This window comes from Poecile atricapillus, chromosome 2, assembly GCF_030490865.1.
Source record: "Poecile atricapillus isolate bPoeAtr1 chromosome 2, bPoeAtr1.hap1, whole genome shotgun sequence".
NCBI classification, from domain to species: Eukaryota; Metazoa; Chordata; class Aves; order Passeriformes; family Paridae; genus Poecile; species Poecile atricapillus.
Genome location: NC_081250.1, coordinates 127,015,338 through 127,036,295, shown reverse-complemented (window position 1 = coordinate 127,036,295; position 20,958 = coordinate 127,015,338). Strand labels below are relative to the sequence as shown.

Below are 20,958 nucleotides of genomic sequence, written 5' to 3'. Positions count from 1 at the left end.
TGACAACAAAGGTCAGAGCATTTCAAGCAGGAACAGGACCACTGTTGAAAGGTTCATGAACTTTTAATTAACTGACTTACCTCCCAGAATTCCTGGTCCAGATACAGTCATTAAAGCAAGCATCCTTGTCAACTGATCATATTTCTGTCCTTCTCAGCATTTGAATGGGAAGGAAGAAATAATTTATAGCTATTTGCAAAACTGGCTAAATGAACCCATAATTTTGAATTCCCTCCTACGTGTCATTTGTGTGGGAATACAGAAGAAAGCAGTGGAACAGTAAATAAAGGAATGCTAAGGATTTCTGCCTTGAACAGAAGATGATGCCTATGAACAAGATTCTGTACAGTAATGACAAGTAGTAACATCTTAAGAGAAGTGTGGTTTGGAGGTGTGGTAAGATTTAGTTCTAGAGGATAATAAAATCTCATTGAAGGATAGGTTGGAACTGGTACAAGAGAAGCTCAATCTGAAAAAACCAAAGAACAACTAAGTCAGAAGGGCAGTTATGAAACAAAATAGAGTGAAGAACCAAATACTATCCAGCAACAGCATTGGTGTTTAGAAAATATTTGGTGCAAAGTCTGTTATTCCAACCATCTTGAAATCAGCTAAGGATCTCAGTGTCTCATACCCTCGCTGTCCTTTCCTCCAGCTCCAACAAACATAACCTTTCCACTGTTTGCATTTTCTTCTTCTGTCCTTCAGATTGTGCCACCTCTTCTAAGACTCCTGTCTGTCTTTTTTTGTCACATTAAACACACAGAACTCACTTTGACTTTCAAGGTCCTTCACAGACTTCTTTCTCTTGACTTGTTACCTGAAACTGCAAATCCAAGTGCCAGCTCTAGTTTCTGACCAGCAAGTGTACTCTTAGGCTTTTAAGCAAGAATTTTCAAGCAAGACAAGGTGATTAATGGCCACAGTGATCTCAGAAAGAAGCATACCTGCTCCAAACTGAGGACTTCTTGTATTCTTGGAAAAGGAGGTAAAGGCAGCTATTTCCTCCACTACTTTATTCTGGAAGACAGCTAGGTGTGGCAGGTAGCCAACCAGAGACAGGTTTGTTAGAAGCACACTAACTTCTCTAGGAGGATGTTTTTTCTCCCGAGTCTGAAATTAGTTGTAGTTTCAGTCAAAATACTATCACACATTAACCGAAATCAGCAGCAGAATGTGTATTTATACAGCACATATGTTTTGTGTATATATTGATACACACATACATATACATATACACAGAGAGTAAGCTGTATAAACACCGAGGCATAGATAGGTCTGTTCAGTGGCAAAAAGCCTTTGAGGTGAGGGAATGAAAACATTTTCCAAACCAAGCCAAACTTCAGCATGTTCTGTTAGAGGCATGATGCATCCTGATGACCGTGACTAGAGATTTGCAGTGTGCCCTTCTGGATGGGTGGCTTTCCCCAGCTGACAGAGTTCAGCTCCAGTGAGCTGCCACTGCTGCCACAGCTGGGCAACAGGACAGAGAATCTGTCCCAATAATCATTTGTGATCCCAAATCTGAAACCTGAGCAAAACAATTCAGAATTCTGCTCAATGTATTAACAGCTATGCACATAGGTTGGAAAATACTGTCCTATTTATTATTAAAAGAAAGGTCTTAAGATCTGTTCATTTTCCTATAATTACTCTAATGGAATAGAGAATAGGCATAAATTTTGATATAAATCAGATTTAATAAAGTTCTGTTCTGATCTAAATTCTTCAGAAATATCCATCACCTCAATTTTGACTCTTCTTCAACACTAAAATCTATGTCTATTTTTTTATAAAATTTTAGATTATCTATATCTGCCTTCTCTTGCCTGCCTCAGAGAGCTCCACAAAGTGAGACTGCAGGTTCATGGTCTCCTGCCCAGCTGCAGACAGGTAACCCACAGACAACTGTGATAAACATGTTGGGGCTAGAGAATAGGTTCCAAATAAGAAACACAATAAAGTGGACTGCCCACACATTTACCATGGATATCTTTTATTTTGATTAAGTTTAGAAGGGGAGATCCTATCTAAAGTTGATTGTTGAAGAGCCTAATCATATCTCTGGTGCTACTGCAGCTGCTATTTCATTCCACAGCACCTTCTTGCTCATGTTCAAGACTGTCAGTGACAGACATGCAGGCACAGCCATACAATTAAAATGTTTCAGGAAGACTTGCAGCATCACAGAGCATGGCCATGTCATTTCTGACCTCTGCAGCAGATGAAAAGTAACTTGGAGAAGGGGCTGCCAATGAGCTGTGCAGTATGGCTTGCATGTCTCATATCTGTTTCAGAGGGGCTGTTCCTAATTAGCACTGATGTCATAAAGTGTAGTCAGGCATACATGGCATGAAAGTCAAATACAGTAGTAATTCGTTGTGTCCTACCCCACCAAGATGAACACTGGATGTCTTTCCTTTTTACCAGGTAGTTCTGAACCCAGTGCTCCCTGTTCCTGCAGTGCAGAGTTAAACCCCATAGTGGAAATGTGCAGCTAAGAAGTGAGGTATGATGGATGTTACTACTACATGATCTGAATTCAGTCATACTAGTGATTAATTTTTCTTGTACTTGGGGAAAGCTGCAAAGCAGCTGGAAAGCTGCAGAATGACAATGAACACAGCCAGAGAGAGCAGAAAATTGCATGACACATGAGCACATTCTAAATGCTGACTCACAGCACCCCACATTTCTCCCTGCTGCCTTCAAAACTCTCCCTAATCTCCTCATATGTTCATCTTACAGTGTGATTCACAGGGTCCCTGAAGTGCCCCCACCCCCATTCTTTGGCTTTTTGTTTTCCTTCTACTCCTACTCTTTCCATTTTCCCCCTGATGCCTGCTGTACCATTGTTTTCTAGAGCTGTCATCATTACTTCCGGCAGTCCCTGTGCATAGGGACAGGGTTTGTAAAACAACTGCCAAAACCCTTTTTCACACACTTCCTCCTATCTGCAACTCTCCTGGGCCGAATTTAGTCTACTTTTTACAAATTATAAATACAGATAAAATGAAATCAACTGCATGGAAGAGTCAAATGACACTTTCTTTTGAGAGATTACCTCAACTTTTCAGGTTCCAAGTTAATAAACATGAGTCTGGAGCATGAGGCTTACCTCAGCTGCATTTATAGCACCCAGACAGCTCCTTTCCAAAGCCTGACTGGGAAACCACCATACTTTTAAAAACCTCTGAGATTACATGTTCCAGACTTGCAATACCATAAATTGTATTAAAAAAAATTCCAAACTACTCTAGGATATGCAATTCAGTTTAATAAAGTACCTTATAAAACAACTTACCTTGCAACTCACAAGAAACTAAGCACTTTGAAAAATCTATTTTTGCTTCGATTTTCCTTTTTTTAATGAAGTAACATAATCCCTCTCCGATCAACAAACTCAGCAACATCGTCCTGGCCCAGAATATGGCTGCCAAGAATCCAGCCACTGCCAGAGCAGCACCTGCTTTGTATTTCCTGAGCTCAATGGTAAATTATATTTCAGTTTAGTGAGTTTGGATACAGGCTGAACTTTTCCACTCTGCAATCAACTTGTGCAGACTCATATGATGTTGCAAGAAAGCCATTGTCAGAATAGAGATGATGTCACTAAAAGAATAGATGTGGATGTCTCAAGGATGTAGTTATTTAGGTGTCACGTAAAATCAGTACACTTGTAGTTCAAACATCTGAAAAAGATACTATGCATCATCAGTTTCTACAAAGATAGAATACAGAGGAAATTGACAGGTCTTTCTTTAAAATTCTGTTACTTTTACATGTTTCTAAATAGTAAAAGACTACAGAAGAAAAAATCTTAGGTAAATGTATTTATTATTGTTGGATTTTTTTTTTTAATACAGAGGATTACAATCCTGTTCAGTTGCTCTTTGTACTAAAACAAGAGACAAACACACATTGGTCAACTGCATTTTGATTAAGAATCCAACTGTGTTTTCAGATGTTTATGCATAAGTTTCATTGACAGCAGGATTGATTACATTTGTACATTAAATGAGAATTTGTCTCAAAAAATATTAGACTAAGGACTCTTTCTTTTAACACCCTTTACACAGAAAAGCTATTTGCATATATGAATAAAATATATACGAAAGATACAAAGACCAACTTCACAAAATTTATGTCACCTTGACTGCTAGAATATTAAAATGGAAATTAGCCTTTTAATAAAGGGAACCAGTTGTAACACAAAAAGAAATAGCTCTTCCCCCTTCCCATAGGTTTAACTGCATATAACTCGGTGAATACAATTTTCAGAACAGACCTCTGTTTCACCTGTCCATTACTTTAAGAAAGTAAACCTTTAGCTCTTTATCAACGATTATAACACAATTTCTTATCCTTCCATATTTTACATTCCAAAGACGAAAAGAGCTTATAATTTCCAAGAATGTTTTGTGGATTAACTGGTGCAGCTCAGAGCTGGATATGGATAATGTTGAAAATATCTACTGAAAATTTAATGGTGAAACCAGTTACTTCTCTTAACTGAAACCTCTTTAGCATGCAATCAGACAAGCATAAAGGGACATGTGCACAATAGGAAATTGTCTTCTAATTATTAGTAGCATCTTCTTTCTTCCTTTGAACTATTAACAAAAGCTGATGTTAAAGCAGTTATGAAGAACCAAACACATTCTCTACTTCCATTTCACAAGTAGAATTTGCCTAAATAAATGTTATCCTCTGAAAGTGAAATTCTCATTCCACAACTCGAGTTTCAGCCTCCAGATCAGCAGCTGGAGTTCTGCGTAAATGCAGCAAAGGACACAAAACAAAGACACCTCTTATTTTGAGAGGTTGCCTCTCTCAGAGCCACCCAACAGAAGCCACATCCTAGAGGAACGACGCGCTCACCATCCTGAAATACCGCGGCTGAGTCGGGCGCCAGTTATCAACCAAGGGGTGATCAGGTTCGTTCTCGGTATTCTTGGAGAGGCTGCGGAGCTTTGCCATCTGCACAAGAGCAAAAATTGAAGTGTCCTGATAGAAATCCTTTGGGATCAAATCCACAGCCCAACAATTAAACTAAGGAGGCTGGTCCAGCTGTGGAAAGAAGTCTCCTTCAACGTTGTGAAGATGTCTTTCACCGCACCACCACAGGAACTGTACTCTGTTCTTTTCCTAGCAGTGATATTCTTAGGATAGTCAAAACAGAAAAATGGGTCCTATTTGAACAGGATTGTGAAAAATAGTGTCATTTAGGTACTGTCTACAGCCAGAGAAACTGTGGGAAGTAGTCAGAAAATGTGAATACAGCTGCTTGTGCTGTACTAAACTTCTACTCTAATCCTGCCTTAGTGCCTGATAGGTTAAGAATCCTTTAGAATTACAAGGTTTTAAAGCTGAATTATAAACTAATTGTTCATTTCCATGGTAGGTCTGCAGCAGAAGATATATTTTTCTGCAGTGACACAAGAAGTTCATTATTTATTAATAACAGGAATTGGAATTTAAATCTAGATAAAGACTCAGTTAAGGTTTCAAATGGTTTGTAAACAAGGTCTGCAGCTTGACTCTCCTTTGTTGATACCAAGGTGTGTTTCCTTTTTTGAGGGATGCCATATAAAGAGCCCATACTAGTCAAAACTGTTTAACACTCTTTCTCTACTGCTTTCTGATTTTCAAAGGATGCAACATGTATACAGATACCCTATACTAATTTCCTGTCACTACCACGCACTACACTAGACACAAAGCTCATCAGCTGTGACTTGGACATTGAGCCTGTCCCTGTTTGAATGACTTACCTTGAAAAGCACACACACATTTCCCCTGTAAACTTGAAAACATAGTGCAGGGCAGGCATCACCTTTGCTCACCAGGAGCTTCAATACACTGATGTATTTACTTTTTAGTACAGACTTCAAGGCCAATACAAGCAGAACTTCTGTCTACATTGTAAAACCTGGGTTCACTGTGGTTAAACTCATTCCGTTCCAGTTTATAAATTGAGCTAGCTCGGGCATCTCAACATTACTCTTCACTGCTCAGAAAAGCCAGCCATCTCAGTCTGCTTGAACAATGATGAGGTCACATTTATAACCACCAGAATATGCATCCAATGGATTAATATTCTGAAATTAAATTTCAGATTTCAGATGAAGAATAATTTGTACAGGAAGAGATGAAAATTTTTCATCAGTTTTGTTAATTCTGATAAATTACTTTTAGAGAAGAGTGCTAGGGTTTATTATTTTTGGAAGATCTGCTCTACTCAGTAAAAAACCAACATGTATTCAGGCTAAGATTACATAAAGATGAAAAAATTAGTCTGCAATTAGACAGAGTTATTCCACAGTTAAATTCCTGTTCTTTCATTAAAAGTAATCTGAGCAGCTAGGCCACCCACACTACCTCACTGGGATTTCTGGTGAATTGATTTTCCTGCAGAGGAGCACTGATTTGCAGAGACTGCACTTCCCCTTGTGGTTAATATACAGTTACCATCTGGCTGCAAAAGCATCCAAGAAATCCACTGCAAATGCACACACACTTAAAATAATCACTATTAATGAGGCTGCCATGGTACTACACTGTCTAGGATTAGAAATAATTGGCAACACAATCCTCATATGAATCTATTATTTAGAGGGAAGGGACTCTGGAGTGAGGGAAGTATTTCTATTGTATTTCTAGACAATAACTCGTACACGCTGCCAATTCTGCCTGAAAAGCAGCTACCTCAGGGTAAGAGCCAATGTCTTGTCTTTATGTAGTCATTTAATCTTTAACTTAGATGCTCCATTTTTTCAACAAGAGGGATAGTTAAAGAACAGTCTTGTATGTTTCCCAAAATGCACTGATTTTAGAACAGCTGAGAAAAAGACCATGACCCAAACACCTTTAGACAACCTTTTGTAGTCAAAAAGTCTTTTCATAAAGCTGGATCAATAATGTAGTTAGTTACTTCTTTTAAAATGCATTTTAAATCAAATATGCTCAATAATGACTACACTTTTCCTAATATAATTTGTAGCTGATCTTCTGTAATATAAACATCTAAGATGATTCATTTTGTGGAAACCAGTCAGACCGTATTTGTTGCTTTCACTTAAGTACCCACTTTAAAATAGCCTCCATATTTTAATCTTTGGATGGACAAGGAAACAGGAGGCAGAGCAATTCAATAAGCTCTGAAAATATATGAACACATTACCATATTTCATCTACTGCCAGGTAAGGTTCTCATCATACCTGGGTTGTATTACTTAAAAGATAAAGAGCCAGTTAAATACAAAGTACTAGATAATAAAAACATTTCCTTTTTGTGATAACATGCACATCAATGAATACATTAAACACATTACCATCTTGAAAACCTAAAATGAAAAGTTATGTGTCTAAATACAATATCTACATAATATGTCAGTCCCTTGATTAATATTCATGTGCTTTATATCCTGGAGCCTTGAAATTTGTGGTACTGTATCATTAGTCTGCTGACTAGAGGAATAACCTCAGATGAGAAAACAGACTTGTGTGGTAAGAGTAGAATCATAGGCTGAAATGTGCTGAAAGAGGGCATTCAAATTCCTGTAACTGGACTTGGGAGAAAATTAGGAGGGGAAATTAACAAGAAACACTTCTTTACAGTAAGTGACCAAAGAAGTTTTTGACATTAACAATAAATTATAGTTAGCTGTTGTTGCTCCAGTTTGTGAAAATGTAGCCCGTATGCCTTTCAGAAACAGGTATCAAGCATGTAATTCAACATTTCCAACTTGCACTCCCATCTGCAATGCAGGGCAGACAGAATTACCAATCCCATTACATTTGTATTCTGAAAAATTATGTTTTTGAAAGAAAACTCTTACCATCTACGCTGTGGTATGTTTTTACTGATTTAAAAATGTCTCTAATGTCGGTGGGCTTGAAGTACCATGGTGTTGGATGTGGGTTAGTTCTTCACTCTCCTTTTAATCCTGTAATTTCTCATAAAACCAGTGGTTGTTTTCGTTGTCAAAAGAATACATTCAGGTTAGGGCACGTAAATAAAATGAAGGGGGAAGTTTACCTGGTCTGAACTGACTATGATGGGCTCTCTAAGAATAATCCAGGTAACACACTCTTCACAAGGTGGAGTAGTGACAGATCCATGGTATGTCCAGTAGTCATGAGATTTAGGGAAAAGAATTGAAGGATCGAAGTTTGGAAAAGGAGCATTTTTCCCCTATAAAATAAAAACAAAAACACAACAAAACCGAACAGAAAACTCTTCAACAAATCTAGCCAAGATTACTGTGCAACTCTGTTATTTTAAGAAACAGGGAATGACTCAGATATTTCAAATGTATTAACTGAGGAAAGTAAGCACGGATCTACACAAGCTAAAATGGTGCAGTAAGATAGGTGGACTAAATGACCCTCACAGATGGGCCCAGAGAAGCATGATGAAACAGAAAACTCCATGATGCTACTTCTTGTACCTTAGCTAACTCATGTGAAGTGCTGTCCAGTACCGATGTGTTTCACTCATATCTGGGCAGAAATACTCCTTCTTCTGGCCTCCTTTCTTATGGAAATTCTATTGAATATTGCATTAGGTCACCATACAACAAAGTGAGACAGGTACAACTTTCATATTTGTGCTAATAACAAGCAAGACAGCCTATGAAATGTGAAATTTATCACATAATGTTATCTAGGACACAAATGTCTAGTCAGTGGCATTTCCAGAGATCCATTAGGCAGCCTACATATTAAGGCCAAATGGACCAATTTCTAAATATGTGTTTTATTTGGCACTGTCCACTGAGGCAGTAAGGTTCCATGCCTAGTTTTTAGGTGAGCAAAGACTGCGAAAATTACTCATTTTCACCAAACTCATAAGCCCCACTAAAGTCAAGGAAGGCTGATGGAAGAAAGGATTTTTCATATTAAGGAAAAGCTACCCATGGTTTTATTCCCAAATATATTCTGGAAATGTTGCAGAGCAGAATTTGCGAACTAGAAAGTCAGACATTGTGGTTTTTATTTTTTTTTAGCAATCTTCCTAGAATGAAAAGGCCAACATCATTACCTTTGTTTTGATAGCATTTATTTCTTCAAGAATTCTCTTCATCTCTGCTTTGGGAGTTTCCCCTACCTGTAAAGAAGAAAGTGTGAGCTAAGCCAGGAGTTCTGCTTGACCGGGTTTCTTTTCTCCTATTTTTCTATATGAGCATCTAAACATATATCAGGTATAAAATTATAATGCATTAACCTAACCTATCACCCCTACCAGCTTGGTAAGCTATGACTTCTGTCTGTTACCTCTGCCTCTACCCCAACAGATATTATGATGCAAAGAAGGAAATTGTATCAGTACAGAAATTTTAGCATAACAGGTAATTTCACAACACAGATTTCATGGTCAGATATATTGTTTGCAATTGCTGATCTCAAAAGAGACATCCAGCTTTCTATCTCTAGTGCTGTCTCTAGTGGATGTGAATTAAACAAGACAGAGCAACAGCTAATATTTCAGGCTTACGGTGAATGCCCCTAAAAGGATTTTTAAAAAAGGATGAATAATATGTATTGCCTGTGAGATAGTTCTGTTTGAGACAAAGTTCATGAAAAACCCAGAAGAGATACATGTCCTTGAAATCTGTCCCCAGTTAGCAAAAAAGACAGCTGACTGCTGTTGGTCAGAGGGCCATTTCTGACACGTGTCCCCATTCCATGAGCCACATAGTGACACAATAGCTGCAGGGACAAGTGTGTATAGTTTTGGATACCACTTGAGATAATATGACTCATGCTCTGTAACTTGAAAAGGATACATTACTGAAAGTCAACCCCTTCAATGTGGTAGGATCCCTAGAAAATATATCCAGAGGGTTCTGCTTTTTTTTAACCCTCTAAGAATAGAAACTCCATAGGATCAATGCAAAGAAGGGTTGCATGCTTCTACTTACTTGCAAAAATATGGCCAAAACAGCTACCCCATCAGTTCTTCTCTTAGCATCAAGGTAATTACTGTATTTGGGATTCCAGTGTAACAAATGTAGCTTGAAACAAAGGAAAATGTGTAAAAAAACCCCATTATTCAACAGCAAGCCATCAGAGGCTGAATTTACAGTTCTTAACATAATTGTGTGAGTTGAAGCAACAAAGAATGATATTGAGGCCTTCCAAAAAAGAGAAAAAAAAAAGGACAGAAAAGTCCTATATAATTTATATCTATCATACATTATTAATTATAGTCATATTTGCTTTAAAATAAACTATGAATATCTGAAAAATAAATTGAAAAAAATTAGCAGGAATCTCATCTTAAAGCTGAAGAAAAGTTGCTTAAGTAAGAAGGTAGCACATGCAGCTCAGACATCATCTACATATATATGATTCATTTCCATTTGGCATTCAAATTACAGCAATTCTATCAAAGAATCCATATGAATGCCCTCCATATATATTATTAGTCTACATTTTTCATCTTCGTTACAATCCTAAAGTGTTGAAGAACCAAGGTAATTCATTCTTCCCCCCTGATTTTTATCACTGCAATTTTGTACTTCTATCCATAATTCTATATTTTCAGAATACTGTTTTAGTAAATTTGGATTGCTTCTGAGTAATTCAGTCTTGCTGTGCTGTTTCACACCACACTGGTTTGAGAACATGGAAACCTTTGTTTCACACAGAATTTTTCGTTTCTCCTGCTGTGAGAATGACTTCAACCTGACTCATGTTTATAGGAATCGATGGAACCAAGAATAAAAAGGCACAGACAAATAAATAAAAAGAACTCCCTGAAAAACAGAGAAATTACTAATTTTGTCCCACCAGAACAACAGCGGCAAATTTTATTTTACAACCTGTTTTAAAGCAAGTAATGGTGAGTCTTACCTCTCCTGCATACCTCACTCCATTCACAACATGCTCGGAGCCGTGGTCGTCAGACGAGCCCCAGTGGAAGTGCAGCTGCCGCAGCCTGTAGACCCCTGGAAGTGGCCCACCTCTCAGCACTGCAATTGACAATCTGCAACAGCATCAGACTCAACGATCTCACAATTCTTTCAAATTAAATACATACGTATCTAAAATATTTACACATGTATTTACATATTTGCTGCACAGATGCCCTGTGTTCTGAAAATCTGCACTGATTGCAGCCACATGTCAGGCAATCACCAGCTATAAGCACCTACAGGCAGAGGAGAACTTTTGTGTCTAGGCTTCCACTACAGTCACTAGAGATCACTGATTTAATTCAGCTGCATAAATGTGCACCTAGTACTTTCTGGAATAGTCCAGAAACATCTGGACAGGACTGAGAGATGTGGTCCAGGATCTGTGGAAGATCTGTACATTCTAAACCAGTATCTGGAGGCAAGGGGAAATAAATTAGGTTATCAAACATTACATGGGATGCCTGTGTTTGGGTAACTGAATTAACCCCTAATCAGAACAGTCAAGCCTCTGGAGTAATTATTCTTGCCTTAAAGCAGACACTCAACAGACAGTGTATTCTCTGGACTCCTAGAACTCCAACTCCGTTACCTTGAATGGCAGTCTAGATATAACACATCAACTTTTAAAATCCCACAGTAAGACATCTAAATTTAGACATCTTAATCTCCCCTAGATTCAATTCAGGGATTTGCTGATGTGAAAGTACACAAACATAACCACAATTAAGATCAACTACTGAAGTGCTAGATGATAAACAAATTCCCACAAAACACTACAAAATTGTGTATCTTACTGCAGGCTATGACTTATTTGTTTAAAAGGTTGTGAAATTACTGATGCTGCTTCTGCACTAATGGCTGCTCCCTCCAGTTATGGAATAAGAGAAAGAAAGCAGCAAATAAATCAGAAAAGCAATCACTGAAAGTGCAAGCTATTTTCTAAACAAAAGTTCATCCTGTGATGAATGGTATCTACTATTCTAGTAATGTCACCATTTTTAAATAATATTGTAAATGAAGGTGGTCTATTTGAAAGGATCAATAAAATAGAAAGAACATCTTTACATTCACCAAATACTAAAAAATGCTCAACTCTCATTCACATTTTTTGAGAATAGAAGTTAGAGCATTCCTATAAAACATTCAGCAGCTCTCAAGAACAGGTCTTTATACTCCAGAGAAATATGTCCTTCAATCCGAAAATGATGAAATCCATTATCATCTCAAGAAATACATCACTAAGAGTTGAGCAAGTTGCTATTCTCAACAAATTCCTTTTACTTCTTCCCACAGACATTCAGAACTGTGGTGAACACAATCAAGGTAAGAGTAGTAGCTGACAAGGCCATCAATTCTCCATTAAAATAGATCTGTAAGGCCAAATAATCCTCTTTAAGGTAAAAATATGTCATTATTTCCACTGATGGGCCATCAGCAGACGTTTTTGACTGGGCATTAGGTGAAGCTCTGCATAATCTCATGCCAACACATTCCAGCTTAACTCATCTATAAATAGACAGTAATTTCTGCCTAGCACACTTTAGGCAGAAAAAACGATGCAAACAACATCTCCTGAAGGAAAAAGAGGCATTTCCTTTCTTTTAATTACAAGTGTGTAGTATTGAACATATAAATACATAAATTACAGTGTAAGTAACTGAAATTTTCCTGCATATTAAAAAGGGAAAAAGTAAACAAAACCATTATGAGAATGAAGTTCTCCAATATTTAAAACATTAAAAATCCCATACTATGTCTGCATAGCTCAAAATTAGTAAGAGGGTTCTTTTGAAGCATGTGCTTTGGAACTTAAATTCTAAACATATCTTTATCCTCTTGGGCATTTGTTTTCAATAATAAAAAATATTAAAATGCACAATCATATAACAGAAAAAGAATATAAAAGAAGATATATGGTATCTTGACATTCTTTCTCAGCAATGTTAGTATATATTAACTACATGTAACAGGGAGTTTTTCTGACAATTACTACACAGGAATTGTTCACCTTAAATATCTGCAAGTCACAGCAGAATTACCAAAATGTAACTCCCTTACACTTGCTTTCATAAAAGTAATGTGGCCCAGGTGCAAGAATATACAAACCAGCTGAGGAAGACAAGGGAAAAAAAGAATTCACTCCTTTTTTGGTGCCTTATTGTTGCAAACTCTCATCCCATTGCTCACTGACTGACTTTAAATGGGTTTGCACATCAACCTCAATGACCCAGCAGTGCCTGATACCAGATATAAAAACGTCATGTCTCTCTTGCCTAAATTCTGTGCCCCCCACACATCCACACTGAAGAATGATCTATTACGGAACAATCCTGCATGGACACACACAAGGACATCCATCTGGTCTGGAAAAAAGCTCACCTTTTATTTGATCCATCATCAGCTGAGCAGCATGAGACAAAACAAGCTAATAAAAGAATGGGCTTTCTTCACTTTCTAAGTAATCACTTGGGCAAGTGTTGCACAGAAGTATGTAACTAAGGCAAGAAAACCTCATCTCTATGACACAGCCAAATGAAGGTCATGCAGTTGAGAGGAGATGGCTGCTCCAGTCACTTTAGCTAGCTAGGTGCCCTTGACAACAGAAAAGTGACAAGCAGGTTTTCAAATATGTGCATCCACTTGCTGAGCAGCTTCTGTAGGGGTCTGGTTATTAACCTGTGCTAGGCTCAATTGTCATTTGCTCTCACTAAAGTAAAACTGGCAAAGTTATCTTATACAAATGCCTTCCCTGTGTGTTGTAAAGGCATACCAGGAAAGCCAGGTGGAAAAACCAACAGAGCAAAACAGACTCCTGAGATGAACTGTGTTTATAAACATGAGAAGAAATGACTGTTCTAGGAAGATTTATGATCTTGCATCCTGCCAAATCCATAAAATTAACTGGTAAACCCCAATGAAATTAAATTAGTAATGTACTACTGTTTGACAATTAAAAAGACACATTATCTTGTTATGCTGCTTCATAATAGAATCTAACAGTGCAGTACAGAACCCACAGGTGTTTCACATCACTGTCATATTTTATAAGTCATAAAAAAGACTCTGCTCAGAAGAGGATCTCTATAGTGAAACCATCTAGCTAACTGCAGGGTAAAATGTATTTCCTAAAAGCTTTTGGAACTCAGATTTCAATTCTCACTGAAATTTCCTTTAAGCAAGCACTGAATAGATATGCAGCAGGATTACTTTTGTTTCTATTTGCACTTTGTACTCTTTTAGGGACAGACTGGGAAAAAGAGGGTTCAGACAGAAATCTGTTGGCCTGCCACCCACCCTCACTTACACTGTAACACATCTTTGCTGGTTTTGTGCCCCTGGATCACAGCCTGTTTATCAGTGAGCTCCCAAATCATCTTTGTGATCTGTGTAGGGCTGAATAGGTGGCTGCCCCACTTCCAGAGACAGAAAACTGACAGTCCTCTGTGTACCTGTAGCTTCAGCAGGCCCTTGACTAGAATTACAAGTAAAGCACTTTTAATTCTAACAATGGAAATTTGAAGTTAACAGAAGCTCAAATCCTAAATTCTCTGTACCCAAGTACAGGTGTTCTCAATACCTTCATGCAGACACAAGAAATGACAGATGTGTTGTTACACTTAAGGAAGAATTTAACTTTCCTTCCTTTTGCCTTATGCAGTACAGCCATTGAGTGGTACCACAACTATGAACTACTGGGATTTAGTGGTGCTACTCTTGTAACAGCTACTGGTTTCCTCCAGTGGAAATTCAGCAGACAAAATGTTAAGTAACCTTTTGTAGGAAGCAACCAAAACTGGAATGTCTATGGACAGACTTCCCCTGGTTTAATTGAAGTTACTGGGGTTTGTCCTCAGTCTATAATAACTGGTGAACAAATTAATGTTTTATTTACCAGAAGTTGATAATCAAAATTTCATTTGCAAAAATGAATGAGATTTCCCACAAAGGGATATTTGAGGAAATGCTGGCCACAAGCCCTAGTCATGCTAAAAGAGTTGATTAGCAATAAGCTCCAACTTCTTACAGTAACTGTCTCTAATTTTTTTTGTTTTTCATGATCCATTTTCAAAGCCACATGTTTCTTTGACAGGAAAAGATTCTGAAAACAGCATCAAGGTAACCCTGTATAAATGTGTGCCTGCACTGAGGTACTCCAAGCCCTTAAATGTCATCCATCTGAAAGCCACTAAAAAAAGAAGTAGGAATCTGTTTGTTTGATGAATGTCCATAGGAAGTGCCAACAAAAACAACGAAGAGGGAAAATGAAGAGAAGTATCCATGTGACATAGCCTTAGTGTAGCTCTCCTCAGCTGCTCTGTCTGGGTTCCATTACCAGACTTTTGGATCTTTACTGTATCTCAATCCAACACTTTGGTGTAACCATCTAACCAAGCTATTACAACAAAAGCCAAAGAGTCATTAGCTATACTAATAAAATATTTGTATAATTATATATTATATAATTATAATATTATTTGTTATATCTATATAAAATATAGATATATATCAAAGAGCACAATGACAATAGTCCCACCAGTTAGAAGCTCTCAGAACTCTTCTCTGATTTGAATATTTTTTTAATTTTAGAAAGAAATGGATTCTGATAGTGGAAATAAGATTCCAGCCCAAATTCAAACCAAAACTGGGTCACTGCTGGATCTAAAAGAGTATCTGAATTGCCAATCAGGCCAAAAAAACATAGCAGTGGTAGGCTGCCAAAGTACCCAAGTTCTGGTGTGTTTTACTGGGCCCAGCCACCTAGAAGGTTTGACTTCAGCTCCTAGTTCTCTCCTCAATTTTCAGGCTCCAGACCCCACCTGCAGTCATTTTACAGTGCATAAGGTCTACCTACATCTTTACAGTAAGACAGGAAACTGTGCACAAGAATCCATTAACTTGTATGGATAAGCAGCAGAGACATGATACTGCTCCTACAGCAACTTTATCTGTCAGCAAAGTCAGCAAAGCTTTCAATTTTGTAGCAGATTCTCAAAGTTCAGACTTTCTAAATAGCTGGAAATAAATTCTCAAATTCCTTCCACTAGGCTAACCCCAAACATAAAAGTAATAAGGCCTTTTTCAACTTAATACCTGAGTTACATTGGATGACATTCTAATTGTCTGAATTTAAGAAACTGTCCCCAGTTGTGAACACTCCAAGTGTTTTTGGCAGGATACACAATGGATGTAAAACTTGGGAGATATCCAAAGTAATTAATTTTATCACTCACCTTGGCAACTTAGTCAGCAATCTATTTTATCCAAACTAATGAAAATCTAGACAGAAGTACAGATATGGGTATGACCACTATAACTGGAAGAAGTCAGGAAAATAAATGAAGCCATTAGTTTTCTGGTTAACTCTGAAATAATTCAGATAGACAGAGTGACAGACACATACACATACATAGAGAGAATGAATGTCTTTGTTCCAAAGGAATAAAAGCTTCATTCCTATATGATCACTATTGCCTATGTATGTTTTGTGCAGCTGGTGGTTCTTTTACATAAAAAATAAGCCATTGCACATATCCTAAAAAACTGAATATGTGTTCAAGGCAGTAGGAGTATGCACAGTGGAATTTGTCCTGCAATTAGCATTATATTAGAGAAAGAACACCACCCACAGACTCTGCAGGCAATGGTATAACAAAGGAAACATAACAACAAACACTGAATGTTTCTTGACTTCAAAGAGTTGAGATGTACACCTACTTTTTTTTTTTTGCAGTGAGTTGCTTTTTATTTCTGAGATCAAAACAACAGCTACTGAGCAGCTCATCTGAAAGAATTTTCAGAACATTCTGTAACTTGCTGCTCTTTGTGGTGAGTGTTGCAGCCATACTGTAGATTACTCTGCCTGGATACTGCCTCCCATTGAAAATTTGAGTTATTTTAACAATAATTGCACTTTTATTTTCACACAGAAGATGCAACCACTGGTATATGTGATGCTGTTCTAACAAACACAACAGATGGCAAAAATATGATAATAGTCATGGAGCTCTCATATGCCACAGCTACATTTCTTTATTTGTATCATTTTATCTGACATTAATAATATTTTTCTTCAAATAACATCGAAAACTCCCACTTTGCTATAAAAGTTACAAACATTTTGATCCTCAGTTTCATGAAAACCAAGTAATTAGTTAAAAATTCATTAAATTAAATCAAATCCATGTCCATATATACTTAACATTAAACAATCTATTAGTAAAATTTCTCCTAGTAACTACAGCTGTCAGTCCTAGCTATACAGAAAGTGGAAGTTTTAATGCAGGTAAGAAGTAAGTCTGTACACTGTATGCTGTCATAGCTGCAAGTGGATAAAATATTTCGGACATCAAATGTTATATGACACAACTGAAGTTATCAGCCCTATGATCCTCATTAAGACAAAACCTCATGAATGCCAGGAGGAGTTTAAACTGATTAAATACTGTGACATTGTAGCAACACCTAGCTCATCACTTCATTTATCACAAATTACATGGATAGAGTTCTTAAATATTGTAACTTAAGATGTTCTGCTGGGCATCTCAGATAGGTAAAATGGAATTCAGCTCTCACAGATAAAGCCTGGGCCTCCTTTGTCCTGGAAAGCTACACAATTGCAATGACTTTTTGCAGCCCCAGAAATGTATCTTACACCTTATTTCACCTTGTACCAAGTTTCTTTATGGTTCTCTCCATTCCCTAGGATTTTACTGAACAATTTTAAAAGGAGTCCCAGAAGTTCCCCACCAGCAGCACAGGGTACCTGGTCAGAGAAACCTGTACATCACACACAGGCAACACACAGAACCCTTCAGCCTGAACATTCAGAGCAGGCTCTTCCATGCAAATTAAGAAACAGCCACTTACATATAATGACAGAGATGAAAACAAAACCGACCTGATCTATCGAATGAATCATCAAATACAACTCTGCAGGTTTTCCCATTATTGAGGATGGTCTTAGCTGCACCGGGATCGTAACTAGCAAACCATGGTAGTAAAGAACTATCATAATGCACCTCTTTGTTATTGATTTCAATTGGTGACTGATGGCGTCCTTTTGCAAAAGGGTAATTTTTGTGCCACTGATCCGGTCCTACAAAAAAGTAGAGAAGTATCATAAAAATCTTTTCCAGAGAGATATGACTTATACTTGCTACAATTAATCCAAGCTTGGCTTTGCTTAAATACAGAACATAATTTAAGTGTATTAATAAGTAATTACCGAGTTGTTATCCATGCCCTATCAAGACTTTCACTGTATAAAAGGCAACCAGACTGATTTCTAGCTGGAATACTGGATACTTCAAGTCCTTCAACAGAAGCTAAACTCTTACACCAACCTCAAGACTAACTACTAGGAGACTGATAATATGCCAAAGAAGAAAACCAGAGGTGTATACTCCAAGTCCAGCAGTGGCTAGAAACATGATACACCCAAATGATTCAAATGTGGCACCATGTAGCCACATGCAATGAGAAAAGGCCACTTTTCTCTGAACATGCCAAGAACGTGGAGCATGGACTTAATTAGCATTATGGTTTTACCGACGAGTTCATGTGGGAAGAGCCTGACCAATGCTGAGCTGCTCTTGCTTCAGCAGGGGAGAGTGCAGAACAAGAGATCACCAATACCCCAACCTCTCCAGGGAGGCGGGGCCTGCAGCCCAGCACTGCTCTTCCCGCATCAGGGCTAGCCTAAAGCCGGATTTTACTACGTCCATTTTTAATTTACATTAACCACAGGAAAACTGACTTTATTTAACTTAAAGACCCCCTGCCATTGACCTCTCCTTCCACCAGCTTCGCCTCTTCCGCGCCTGCGAGCGACAACCGAGCGGCCTCGGCCCCGCCACCTGCAGAGCCCCGGGCCCGCCCGGAGCCCGCATCCCCCGCCACGCTCCCTCGGGAAGCGGGGCCCCGCTTCCCCCGGGTTTCGGTGCCGGGAGGAGCGGGCCGCTCACCGTTGTCGCTGTCGTAGCCCCAGGGGTAGTAGTTGGGGTTGATCATGGTGCGGTGCCGGCGGCTCTGGCAGGACAGCGGCCTCGTCTCACGGCGGCTTTTTATAGACTCCCGCCAAATCCATGCCCGTCCCCGCCGCCCGAGGGCCGGGAGGGCCCCGGGGCGGGGGCGGGGAGAGCCGCCCGCCCGCCCGGCTGCCGCTGTCCCGGGAATGCGGGAAAGGAGCCGGGCCGGGACAGGGCCGGGACCGCCCAGCGAGGGGAAAGGGCTGCCACCGCCTGCCCCGGAGCCCAAGAGATGGGAATACAGAAGAGCACGAAAGGCCAGCACTAGGCACAGGCAATGTAGGAATAGTTTTCAAATTCCAGTGAGATATGTACGCATCCATGCGCGGACTCGCAACCAGATCAGCCGGGAAGGTTTAGCCTGGCTGGCTGCTGAGATGAAATGTGCGGGTCGCAGGCAGGCTGGCGTGGCGTTTTATGGCTGTTTGCAGGAAGCCTCCTTGGCGTAAGGCCTGTCCGGCTGGGAGAGGCCGGGTGTCCCCCCAGCAGACCCGCTGCAGCCGTGTTTGCCCCTGGGTGCGCGGCACAGCGCGGAGCCAGGGAGCAGCAGGGGGGCAGAGGATGAGTCCAACAGCGTTTGCTTGTAAATGGCTGTCACAGGTTCACACCCTTCCCCATGAAATTCCCGTGTGTTCGCCTGGGTTCCAGCGCTGCTCCCTGCTGTGCGGTCTCTCGTTGCCTTCATAAACAGCTTCCCTGCAAAAATTCAGTGGCATTATTTGCTCCACCCTTTAAAAAGGTGCTGCTTCCTCCACTGCGAGGTTTCTTGGTAAGTGGAAATCATTAAACTAGTTGAAGATCCAGTTCCTGCCAGCTCCAGATAAAATCGTTATTATCAAATTAAGCAAAGGATTTGTTTGTTTTGCTTCAGCTCTAATTCTCCTTTCATTTAGCAGGGTGTTATGCATCAGATTGCACTTAAAATTGTAAGCATACTTGCTAACATGTTCCTTACGTGACACACAGAAATCAAATGACTTCTAAAAATATTTGTTACTCTGACACATAGGGAATTGCCAGATTAGATAGAGAAGGCAGAGGTTAGCACCGATGGTGTAAGAATGGATGAGGGGCTAAGTAGAAGACAAAACACTGGGTTGAAAGGTGAATTTCTGTGATTTAAATTTTAGAAGATTTTCTAGAGAAGGAGTGAGTTTATTTTACTTGCTAGTAATGAAGTGAGGGAAAAAGTACAAGTTGGTTGAAGGAAAATGGAAATGGCACAGGATGGAAGTGTGGAGTCATCGTGCAGAAAAAAGCTCAGTATCCCTGAATGTTGTGTAATCTACGGTGGGTGAAATTTAGTAGCTGAAATGCTACACGGTGGTCTTGAATCATAACCCTGGCTCATAGATTTTTTTCTGATACAAAGAGGAAGTGAAAGAGAAGGAAGAAGAGTGGGTCTGTTGGTGATAACATGTGAATAAGCATTACCAGGCAGGAGCTGCTCACAGAAAAACCCAGGAACAAACCAAGGACATGTGGCTGGAGCTGAAGAGACCCTGGTATGACCTCTGAGACAGGTCTGTTGGCTTCATGAAGCTGAATTACGATGAACTGCAACAGGTGCAGGGGAGACAAGGCCATTAAAGAGCCTCTTTTATAAGAGGAGACTATAAAAGCTTAGTATAGCAAACAAAAGCTTGCATAGCAAACAAATGGTAAGAGGGTGACAGCTGTATTTCTATACACTTCATCAGAGAGGTAAACACCAACAGATTGTATGAGTTATTGAAGCTAAAGAGAACTGTTGGCCAATGAACAATTACATATAACTTTGCTGTGAACAATTTGAGGCAAGATAACAGATGAAGGTTTGGAATGACCCAAGGTATTCCAGTGACTTTGCAATAGTAAAAGTGGAGACATGAACAAGGTACACAGGAGCTTTGTATTTATGTCTGACAGAACACATACTATTTTCTACCTCTTCCTCAGTTTTCACATTCATTTCTGAGCATCTTCTCACTGCCATGACCCACAGACAAATCTCCAGACTGAGAGCA

The 20,958-nt window shown here is 39.1% G+C and overlaps 1 protein-coding gene across 1 annotated transcript; it reads right to left on the bottom strand.

The window, feature by feature from the left end:
• Positions 1-3,876: 3,876 nt before the first annotated feature.
• LOC131576403 (carbonic anhydrase 3-like) lies at positions 3,877-19,081 on the bottom strand. The gene is made up of 7 exons (XM_058833112.1): positions 18,890-19,081; positions 17,824-18,021; positions 10,861-10,979; positions 9,927-10,019; positions 9,047-9,112; positions 8,042-8,197; positions 3,877-4,980 (listed from the first exon to the last, which is right to left on the bottom strand). The coding sequence occupies exons 1-7, from the start codon at positions 18,933-18,935 to the stop codon at positions 4,861-4,863; spliced, it is 798 nt and encodes a 265-aa protein (XP_058689095.1). The 5' UTR covers positions 18,936-19,081; the 3' UTR covers positions 3,877-4,860.
• Positions 19,082-20,958: the final 1,877 nt, after the last annotated feature.

Bases quoted from the DNA above. Each gene is read 5' to 3' on its own strand.
- LOC131576403 (XM_058833112.1), bottom strand. From the start codon at position 18,935: ATGATCAACCCCAACTACTACCCCTGGGGCTACGACAGCGACAACG. The intron at 10,980-17,823 runs GTCGGTTTTGTT...TGTCAATTGCAG, and splicing joins TGATTCATTCGATAGATCAG to TGCTGAGAGGTGGGCCACTT. The intron at 8,198-9,046 runs GTAATGATGTTG...TTTATTTTATAG, and splicing joins TAAATGCTATCAAAACAAAG to GGGAAAAATGCTCCTTTTCC.